This window comes from Triticum aestivum, chromosome 1A (assembly GCF_018294505.1).
Source record: "Triticum aestivum cultivar Chinese Spring chromosome 1A, IWGSC CS RefSeq v2.1, whole genome shotgun sequence".
Taxonomy (NCBI): domain Eukaryota; kingdom Viridiplantae; phylum Streptophyta; class Magnoliopsida; order Poales; family Poaceae; genus Triticum; species Triticum aestivum.
Window position 1 is genome coordinate 263,699,114 of NC_057794.1, and position 11,035 is coordinate 263,710,148.

The window sequence follows — 11,035 nt, forward strand, 5'->3', positions numbered from 1 at the left end:
TATAAACATTATTAAAAATAAGAAGGTATAAACAATACCCTTTTTCATGAATGAAAATTACAAACAAATCTAGGTGATGTTTTTTGAACATCCTAATATCTTTTTTGCATTCTTCAAAGTTCATATCAACTTGCTATGAATTTTCAAGTGACTTTGACTATTACTTTGAAACTTCATAACTTGATACGAACTCAGAACAATGAAAATAAGATATCATGATGTTCAGAAAACATCAAGTACATTTGCCTGCAATTTTTATTCCTATAAAAACTATTATTTGTACCTTTTTATTTTTAATAATGCTTATAAGATTAATAACCTCAAGTAGTTTAAACGGTACTTTTTCATGAATGCAAATGGCATGCACATAATGGTAATGTCATTTTGAACATTGTGATATCTTAGTTGTCATTTTGAACATTTTTGCATTTTTATGACTTCGTATGAATTTGTTATGAATTTTCAAAGTATTGGTCAAACGTTCAAAGGAGACTCCTCAGAGACAAATCTAAGGACGAAACTGAGCAAAGCCGAAAAGTAGCAAAACCCACGGGCTGGCACAACTAAAGGCAAAACTGTAATTGTCCCTTGTATAAACTATACTGGTCTGTGTGTTTTTCTTTCTAATACGAATTGCATCCAGGAGTCATTGTAACTTTGTTACTTAATCAGAAAAAATGCCGACGCTCACTAGAAAGAAGGCATGTCAAATTTTCGCAAACTTCTTGAATATGTTACGTAATAGTTCACTGTACAAATTATACAACAAGAGCTCTTTGGAGCTGTGAGTTTAACTGTCCCATAGGTATTCCCTCTGACTGTAAAGGAAAAAAAAAGACCTGAACCCCCCTGGATCTCGGAGGGGAGCAAGCAAAAGCCGGAAAAAAACCATGATTTACTCATCAGTCGTTACACGTTACCTTCTTCCCGTGGTTAGCATTCGCACTGGAACGTGGAGCTCGGAATACATCTGTTATCGGGGGCGATCTTTCGAACACCTATCTCACCGACTGCTCGGACTGCTTGAGGGGATATATGTATTCTGTCCATCAGGTTTACCTTGGGTGCCTCGAGAATCGCCTTTGGGGGTGACAATGCCCACTGCATTGCCCAGATAGCAAGAGGCCGCATGTATACCAGCGACCTGTAATGCCCATCTGTGGTCCATCCTTCCGGTGTTTGGAACCAATACCTGCAGTACCACAGGAAACTCGAGTGACATTCAGAACACATGGTTTGGCACGCACACTGATGCTGCAAATTGCTGGTGCAAAGTAACAGCTACCAACACTAGATAGATTATTATGGACTTCTTTTTTCTTTTCAAAAAGAGGGTAAAAACACCGACCTCTGCAATAGATTATTATGGATAGCAGCATAAGCAAGCAGTAATAGAATGAAGAAACAAACGGTAACTGAGCTTATGATTATGAAGGTGAAATGCTGCCAAACAATGTGAAAGGCAGCGCTTACCCGTATCCATCTTCTGACCAGCCGGCAAGAAATATTCCTTCCGCAGTGATAAAACCTTGATGCTCCATCCCATGGAGTAGCATGTTTGCTGCAACACCGTATGTAACACCAGTCCAGATTTCCCGAGACTGCATGCATGTCTCATCCACCTTTCCCTTGGGAGTCATACCATTTACAGCTCCCATCCGTCCTCCTTTTACCTTCATAACATTGAATTCAAATATTTTCTGCAGAGCACTTCTTATTTTGTGCTCATCAAAAATTGGGGGCAAGCCTGATGATGCGGCGTACCACTGTCCTGCGAGCTGATCAGCCTGAATGGACCGGCTATTGCTGCTTGTACCACTGTCATAATTGAAATAAGACCCATTCCATAACTTTGCCTCGTACACTGCTTTAGCTTTCATAAACTTCAGCTTGTACTTTTCAGCGTATGGACGATCCCCAAGACGATGAGCCATTGTAGCAGCAGCTTGAAGTGCAGCAAGCCAGAGACCACCACAGTAGGCACTGATCCCGTGAACAGTCCAAGCATCATAGGTTTGATCAGGAAATCCATCATTCTCAATGAGACCATCACAATCGCGATCAAACTGATCCATGTAGTCCATTGCTGCACAGACTGCAGGCCATACATCTCTACCAAATGTCATATCACCTGTGGCAGCAAAGTCTCTGTACACCTGGAGTACAAACTTGGGATTTAGATCTTTCCATTTGCTTGTATCATGTATATTGTAGGCATTCATTTCGTGCCATGGATCATGCGTTCCTAGGTCATGAGGAACAGCACCTTTGACTTTACGGATTCCTGAGGTGCCATCAGCCAAAAATTTGACTCTCCGCCGATCTTCATACAGAACAGCATCAGCAAAATCGCGTTGAATACTCAGCTCTATCTTGGGGAATAAATCAAGGAGAGCAAAAGAAGCATAGAAATGCACATCATACGTGTTCCACATGATGTATTCCACTCCCTCCAGGTACAAGAATTTACCGACATTTTCAGGGCCATCCTTGGAAAGTAAATAAGGAATCGGTTCCTGCAACCTAAGTCCACTGGTTTGTTCAGGCATCTGTGATCCATGAACTGCTGTATACATTGACACGCTTCGCTCTTCACCATTAGGCAGGTCATCTCCATCAGAGACTTGCTCTGCTGCTGGCTTGACATGGTTATCTTTAACTGATTCTGATTTAGTGCCCTTCTTTGAATGTTTATGTTGGTAAGCAGGACTTGATTCACTAAACGCTGGAGGTTGACCATCTGCATCATCAGAAGGAAAGAACATATACATAAGGATGGGTACTACACATGGAAGGGGTAGGTGCTAAAAAGGAACTCTGGCAATTGCAATGTAACTTTGAGAATAAAAAGAATAATGCAACACAAAAGTAGGAGGAAACTATCCTCGTGACCGTAGTTTAAAGGGAAGACTAGAACAGTGAGTGAACCGGTCGAGAGACTGGCTCAATTGTTCGCTGGTTGGATCGCCAGCTAGGATGGTTCAATGCGGATAAAACCATCATATTTTCGTTGATATTTAAGCTAGTTCTAGAAAAAACTCAGGTTGCATGGGTACAAATAATATAAGCAGTACTTCACCAATAAATCACAAAACCAGCTCAGCGCAATTGCCGATTAAGGTCCAGAGTTCGAACCCCGCCTGATATACATCATTCAATTTTTTTAAAGTTCTCTGCAAAAATAGTCTTCTAATCTTATTGAACCGGACAAGATGTTGGTTCGGGTTTTTCAGTCGGAACGCCTGCCCGGTTCAGTTTTTGAAACTACGCTCGTGACATCCAGTTCTTATACTATGCTAGGCATAAAACCATTGAGAAGTATTGATACGACATACCTGTCCAAACAGTTCCCCCAGCTACCAGAAAATAAAGCTCGTTAAAAAGGGTGAACTTGTACCTGCAGATAAGACTTTCACTAGTCAAGATTTAGTTTTTGTGTAAGAGGAAGTTAAGACATCAGCTATCATTGTCTGAAGAAACAAAAATATATTATTGAGACAGAAGTACAGAGCTCCACTGGTCAAATAAATTATTGCGTTCAACCCATGCATAACAACACCCAGGTAGGGATCAGCAGGCCGCTACATGAATTAGAATAAGCTTACACAGAATGAGTTAGATGCATTCAACAATGGTAACAGACAAAGGTCGAAACAATCATATGTGATGCCTAGAACAATAGAGGAATGATAAGACAAATCTGCCAGATGACCTGAGTGTGGGATTGGGTACATATAGATTTAAGTGAGAGTTGAGAGAATAACTAGGAGACAACAGGTTGATTCTTCTTGCTTGTCTCAAAACATAAACAAAACTGCAGCCTTATATAGTGAATGTCCATGCCTTTGACTCTCCTGGTCATGGTTCTAGATATTGGGTGCATCGGTCAATATTGCAGTATCGGTTGGCTGCCGATATTGTGCATCGGCCGATATATCCGTTATCTCAGCCACAATATCGGTCACATTTGCCAATATCTGGTCATACCACTCCTTTGGGGCCAAACTGACACAAGTCCAATATCCAATGTTTTGAACCTTGCTCCTAACATGATATTAGACTTATAAGACCTCTTATGCAATAATATAATTTCCCAATGGTCTCCTCTTTCCTGTTTACCTGCTGCTGCAACTCCTTGCAAAACACTGAGGACCATACCTCCGGACGGAGGGAGTACAATTATCTACAAAGTTTAGACTTGACCCATTTTTTAAATAATTAAGCAAGTTATAAAGTTACACCGAACATGCTTTAGAGGTGCAATGCACAGCTTGATGATAATAACTATATACAAGCACAGCAGGAGACAAAGCTTATACCATTCTGGGAGTTTTTCATCCTTGAGTATGGGGTCTTGCCATTTCTCGATCTCTTCTTCCCAAAGTCTATATTCTGCAAAGCAAGGAAAGGTCATACAGCAGCATATCCGAAGGCAAATAATTAATTGATAAGTGAATCAGTAATGCAAGGACCAATACTGCACCTATCACAGCAACACTACAACAGTTCTGTTGTCAATCTATGGCCGGATATTCAATCCAACTATGAATTACTACACTGCACTTAAAAGTCTAGCAAGTGACAAGAAGCATACTTGTTAAGGCATCATGTACCAAATGAATAGATGATGATCTTTCAGAAGTTCCATAAAATTCGGTGTATCTCCTGCAACATGAGAAAATATATAAGTTATCTCTCATGATTAGGCATTACAGCATACTAACAGTTAGTTGCACATGAACTAACAGATTCACTTGTTAGGTACCACCGTACTGACTCTGTATTCCTTCATACAACCCCATAAAAACAAAAAAAGGAAAGGCGTCTGATGTGTTCAATGTGAACATACAACTAAAAAATGGGTACTCCAATGAAACATTTGACCATGTTGTAAGTGTTGCTTTATAAGTAAAACTTTGTAGATAGATGGCTAGCAGAATGTACATAGAATTGACAAAGGTGTTTTCCCTTTTGTTGAAGCAAAAGAACACTCACCTGTTATATGTGCACCCCTTCTGAAACTTCACTTTAGGTGAGGACCAAGCCAAAGCAAATGCCACAGTACACCTACCATGCGGCTCCACCCAAGTCGATGCCGAGACAGCGGCACAAAGTGTCTCCCCTGAAGAAGAAGGCATACTACAACCAGCATTGAAATTTTCCCGATTGAAGTGGCCATCCTGAGGAATTAGAAAAATGGAACAGAATAAAAATATTAGCTTCATACAGATATATAATATGTTACTAGTGTAAATACGAGAACAAATCAAGAGATAAATGGTATGAAAAATCAGCCACCACACTGCAACATTGAAAGAAAGAGGTATCAGTGATTTACCTTTGACATGGTATCCCACATTTCCTTCGCCGAAGCATGGTTCTCTCCAGAAAGACCAAAAACAGGCAAGACTGTCACGCTCACATTCTGAGTTTCGCAGGCAGCAATAGAGAAAGTAACTGGAGGATTATCCTTTGCTGTTCTGCAACATACACCAGCTTGTCATCATGCAGATGAACAACATAATGCAAAAGAATTCATCAACTTGATGTCATTATTTGAAAGCAGAGGGTTTGGAACTCACTTGTGATGCAAAAGCACTCCTGACACTCCGTCATCCCCACTGATAACAGTTATGAGATCATACAATTGAGTACCAATGTTTCAGAGGGCCAACAGACACACAAAGGTATATTAACAGATCTACTTACATGAATGGTTCATTGAAGTGGCCTCCTGAATGATGAGAAAAACCTCCAATGGAATTCTGTATTTGATAAGATATGTCACTAAAAGCTCATCCAATTTTCGCACTCTCAGTTCTACTAACAAATTAAAGATCAAATAATAGTTGAGTGTAAAGTTCTGAGATTTCAATAATTGTATCTTCGAAACAGTTTTTAACTCCTTTTTAAGGGATAGAACCTACAGCAAACAGTTATTTATCCGTTCCTCTACACCAGGAATAATAATGAAAAATGCATAACCCTCAGTTTTGGTATTTCTTTAGTTGTAGCAGCTACACGACCAGTTATCTATGTATTACTACACACACCAAACTCTACAAATATATGATACGCATGATTGTGGTTATTCTAAAAAAAGAATTCTACAAAAACATCTGCCTCCCACACAGACTTGATTTCAAATGAACATCAAGCACTTCTAATCCTGAACCTCGGGAGGAGAATGTTAGGGTATTTATCAAGATGCGCCATGATGTAAGGGACAGCAGTTACTACTGGAGATGTCTACCAGTTTTTATATTCAAAAATGGCTCTGCCAGCGATAATACTGTTGCATCAGTAGTGTACATAAGCTTTAGTTGTATACTTACCGCCCATGTCATCAACAGGCTCACTTTTGCACGGTCTCTCCCGGTATTCACCAGCTATAATAAATATAACAAAAAGAAGGAATGGCCAAGTAAATATATCAGATAGAAAAGGTTTATTTGTATTAATACTAGCATCTCGGCATGTAAAACATATATGAAACTCAACTGGAACTCGTGTACGCAATATCACTATTCATTTAGCTGCAATGATGTAACATCCCAAAATTTTGAAAACCACAGCTGTAACTGGAGATGCTTTTGTATCTATTATATTCTGAAACATTGGCGTTGATCCTGTGATGGAAGTGATACTTCAATGTGGACAGACCATATCAAAACTCTACTATCAAGGGAATATCTTATCTGAAGTTGCCATTAAACCTGGGAATGGTTTGGATTGGAACCGCAGTTTCAATTTGGTTTCTCTACTGAATCCTCTTTGGATGGGTTTAAATGGGCTGAGCCCCTAATATAATCTGGCGTGGTTTGGGCTTTAGGTATTACGGATTAGTCTGGTTCAATTTGGACACCTACAAATCGGTCTCAAACAGTTTCAACTCGTGGATAGAAACCGGTCTCTCGACCAAAACTGTACGAGACCAATGCCCCTAGCCTCGACAGTCATTGCCATGCGGTTAGCACCCGTCGGGCCGTCGGCCGTCGCCGCCACCGGCTGGAGCTCGCTCATCTCTCCTCCAGCTTTCCGACCCTTGAAGCTGCCCAATTTTAGTTGCCTCCAACGTCCCAAGGCTCGAGTCGTCGCCGTCGCCATGGAGCTCGAGTCTGTCTCCGCCGCTGCCGTTGGTTTCGAGTGTCGAGTCGTCTCCATCGCTGCGGGTTTCAGTCTCCTCATTGGCGTCCAGAGCTCGGCCTACAGGTTCTACCTCCCGCCCACACCGCTTCCCATAGAAAGATTCCTAGATGAAATTCAGAAACTCCACACCTGCATATATGAACTTGTCCACGGCACCTACATATATGGACTTGTCCATGGTTTCAATCTGTGGATTCAGTCCAAAAATGGAACCAGTTTTGGTTTGGGTTGGGTGAAAAACAAGTACAGATTGGTTTGGTTTGGATTCTAGCAGAATTTTGTTGGATCGAGTTGGTCTGGATGCTGCCCGTGGAGTCACCTGATTTGGGCTGGCTTTAGTCTGGATGATAAACTATTCACAGGCTTAGTTGCCATATTAAGTTTGACAACGTCTTTCAAGTATAACATATAGGGAAATAGAACATAAGAGGCTATGTGAATACATCTACTGCAGTCTGGAGGTACCAATTTAGAATAAGACAATTGAGCAAGTCACGTACAGTGTACACAAACACAGATGCCGGAAGACTGCTATCCTTGTAATCATGAGGAATGAATGGTGATATCTGGCGGCATGAGATTTTAAGGTCTGGATCTGGCTCGCCTGCATTCATGGGAAATTCATAACCTTTAGTTTAGAGAGCATGTCTCTCAGCAATCAACAAATGCCATTATCAAGTTTATAATAGCAAAGCTGGGAAGTGAATTATATTCATTCTACAATCAACACATAAGCTGGCTTGGCAACATTACACTGAAGTGCAACAGCGAACTGGTAAACTTCCCAAGAAAATAAAATTAATGGTACGAAGTTGGAAAACGTGTGTGCCCACAGTTCCATAGTGCCATACCATCGTAAATAGTCCAGGCCCTAGGAAACAATGCATGGTAGGTAGAGTGTTGACCACTCAGGTTCCAATCCCATGATGAAATTCCAGAGTCACTACTTTTCCTGAAACCATCGAAGGCATCAAGCCATCAGCAAAGTGTACTTTATTCTGCGGAGGACATAACATTACAAAACAAAATCTAGACTACACAAATTGGTGGAGGTTCATGAAGCGAGCCATGCTGCTTCCACAAGATTATCTTGTATAACCAAACAGCACACAATTGCAATAACGATATCCTGTATCACAAACTTGAACAATTTTACTTACAATGTTTGTGCGACATCATTGGCACTTGATAACAGACTACATAAATTAAATGCAACCAACTGATGCAGATTGTACAAGTTGACCACATAAATTCCATAAATCCATAAAACGAGATAAAGAAGAGAGTCCAGGCAAACCAGAAGAACAGATGCAAGAAGGCAGAGTATACACTGGTTTGGCTAGGAAGTGATTGCGAACAACATTGCCAAAAAAAACAGTCTGGACTCTTAAAAGGCACACAAGATGTGTACATGCTGAAGCTAAGTCAAATAATCAAAATTTCAGTCTGGATCCGCAAAGGATTGCAAAATTACGGTTTGCTCATGAGTCATGGCTAGTAAGCTCGAACCAAATAAACCAGGCTAAAAACTTACTTTAAGCCTTCATGGTGTCCAGGAGCCAATACCGATGAGTATTTTTTATTCCCACTGTCTCGTGATACAAATATCTGAAAGAGCATAATATTAAGGAGAAATCAATATAACAATGTTGTGAGAGAAATTGATACAGTGATACTGGACAGAGACTAAAGTAAAAGGCTGAATGTATAGATGATGTATGTTTACATGCCAAAACACACATAAAATACAAGCCTGCTCACAAATATACAACAACGAAATGGGAAGTTCATTTTTCAGCAACCAATAAGGAATCCGCACAAGAATGCTGTCAATGTACAGCCATTAAAATACATGGAAACGTGATGTCATCTTATATCAACATTTATCCCCCAAAACTGCTAGCACCAACCAATTTCACAGATGAGCACAGTAGCAACAACACAAGAAGTATGTAATACTCAATAAACTAAATGTCATTAGCTGGCAACAACAAAGATAAGATGAAAGCATTACAGAAAACTGGTTCTCCATGACCGGCGAATTCTCGCACAAACCAGGAATGATGTGCCAATTCTTGAACTCTCCCCTGAATCCTCTTGAAATGCTACCACTCCTGCGAACGCAATCTACTAATATCAAAATCTAAAGCCTACATGATGTGAACACAAATGAAGGAGATTAAAGACAGAAACAACAGTCCAGGAAGTCATACCCCATCCCTCCGAGCGGCACACCCTGCGAAGCCGACGGCTTACATCTCTCTCTTGTAAACGGATCAATAGGAGCTTTCTGCAAAAGCACAAATGCAGGCCCCATTCTGTTACCACACAATCTTCCACTGCAATACTACACAGTTTTTTGAAATGAATTTGTGCTAGAGAATATTACCCTTCCATGGGAAGCCTCCTCACGGACATATGACCAAAGCCTCATCCCGAGGGTCATCTGACAAATTCGGATTGCAAGAAAAAAAATTAGCAGCTACGGCAAAAAATTGAACGAGGGACAGAAACCAAACGCCACAATGACCCACAAGCTACTTATGGAAACCAGCCCTTGCAACATATACCATCTTCATTGCTTCCATGAAGGTGACGCTGAATTCCTTGAGTAGGTTGGCGTGACTGTTCAACCTCCTCCGCCATGCCTGCTCCGGCGGCGACCCGCCGTCCAAATCCAACTGCAAAAAATTCCAGCACCACACGATAACATCAGTACACTACACCGGTGCGCACACACCACAGCTCAAAGGAGGCACCAAAATAGCGAATGAGAAAACAAAACTCGCCGCAATTGAGACGCGAGCTCGCCTCACCAGTTGCAGGGCGGTCCGGCCCACATACTCCTCCGGCGGCCACGAATTCTTACGGCTGTGGAATAGGTGGCCGCTCACCATCTCCGCTCACCCTCCAATGCCACAGCCTCCTCCTCACCTCCCGCGCGATCCGTCCCAGGCCCCGGCCGCCTAGCAGAGGCCCGAACCGGAGGCCCAGGCGGAACCAGGAGATCCACAGGTGGCAGGCCGCCTCATGAGCTCCTCCGAGCGCGTGGATCCGAGCCCCCGGCGCTGCTCTTCGCAGAGACTCCGCGCCTCGATCCGCCGCCGCCGGCGACGGCCGTCCTCTTGGAATCGATCCGGCACGGCCGCTAACGAGGGCCCGCGCGCGCTGGCTCGATTGGACCTAGTCTGATCGAAGCGAAACCCTGGAATGGAATTTGCGCGCTTGCTCGCTCGAGGTCCACTTTTTGCTGCTGCTAAGCTGTGTTGGCGGGTGTGGTGGGAGAAGCGCAGCTGCGAGGAAGATGACGAGGAGGGGAAGTGGAGGCTGAACTTTTTGAGAGGGGGAGGAAGGAACGAAGGTGGCTAACTGGCTACGTATGTACCCGCCGGTATGCGCTTATGGGGTGGTGATAGCAGTTATCCATCGGGAAAAAACTTGATGTGTCCATTAGCAATATAAAATTTGTAAAAGTCCCCGAAGCACTTAATTTAAATTCCCCATATTTCTCTGATCCCAGGGAAATAATTATGTTGGTCTAAATCTCTTCTCTATCTTGATTTTATTCAAGTTTCTGTCTAATTAAAAAAAGGAGGGAGTCCAACCAGCCCAATACCATCGCCAAACCTAAATTTTCCACATTGATCGACCTACCTACCCCAATTAACCCTAGAGCCAGGGAGACCGATCCCCTCATCTTCTCTCTCTCGTCTCTCCATCGGCCCCCTCCAGCGTCGTCACCGCACGCACATGCACACAGGGAGGGGGGAGCACCCCGCGCCTTGCCTCGCGGCCAGCCCCGCCAGCACCGGCGCCGACGCCTCCTCCTCGGCACCTTCCTCTTGCTCCTCTTCTCCACCACCCAAACCTCCTCCTTGTTCCATTT

General features: G+C 42.6%; 1 protein-coding gene across 1 annotated transcript; it reads right to left on the reverse strand.

Moving 5' to 3' along the window:
• Nucleotides 1-701: 701 nt before the first annotated feature.
• On the reverse strand, nt 702-10,513 carry LOC123045385 (non-lysosomal glucosylceramidase). Its single transcript, XM_044468419.1, has 18 exons — nt 9,966-10,513; nt 9,720-9,830; nt 9,539-9,595; nt 9,363-9,439; nt 9,164-9,263; nt 8,684-8,757; nt 8,001-8,101; nt 7,650-7,753; nt 6,336-6,389; nt 5,710-5,765; nt 5,583-5,621; nt 5,339-5,480; nt 4,996-5,180; nt 4,595-4,665; nt 4,320-4,392; nt 3,336-3,397; nt 1,474-2,740; nt 702-1,192 (listed from the first exon to the last, which is right to left on the reverse strand). The coding sequence occupies exons 1-18, from the start codon at nt 10,044-10,046 to the stop codon at nt 934-936; spliced, it is 2,913 nt and encodes a 970-aa protein (XP_044324354.1). The 5' UTR covers nt 10,047-10,513; the 3' UTR covers nt 702-933.
• Between the last annotated feature and the right edge of the window lie 522 nt (nt 10,514-11,035).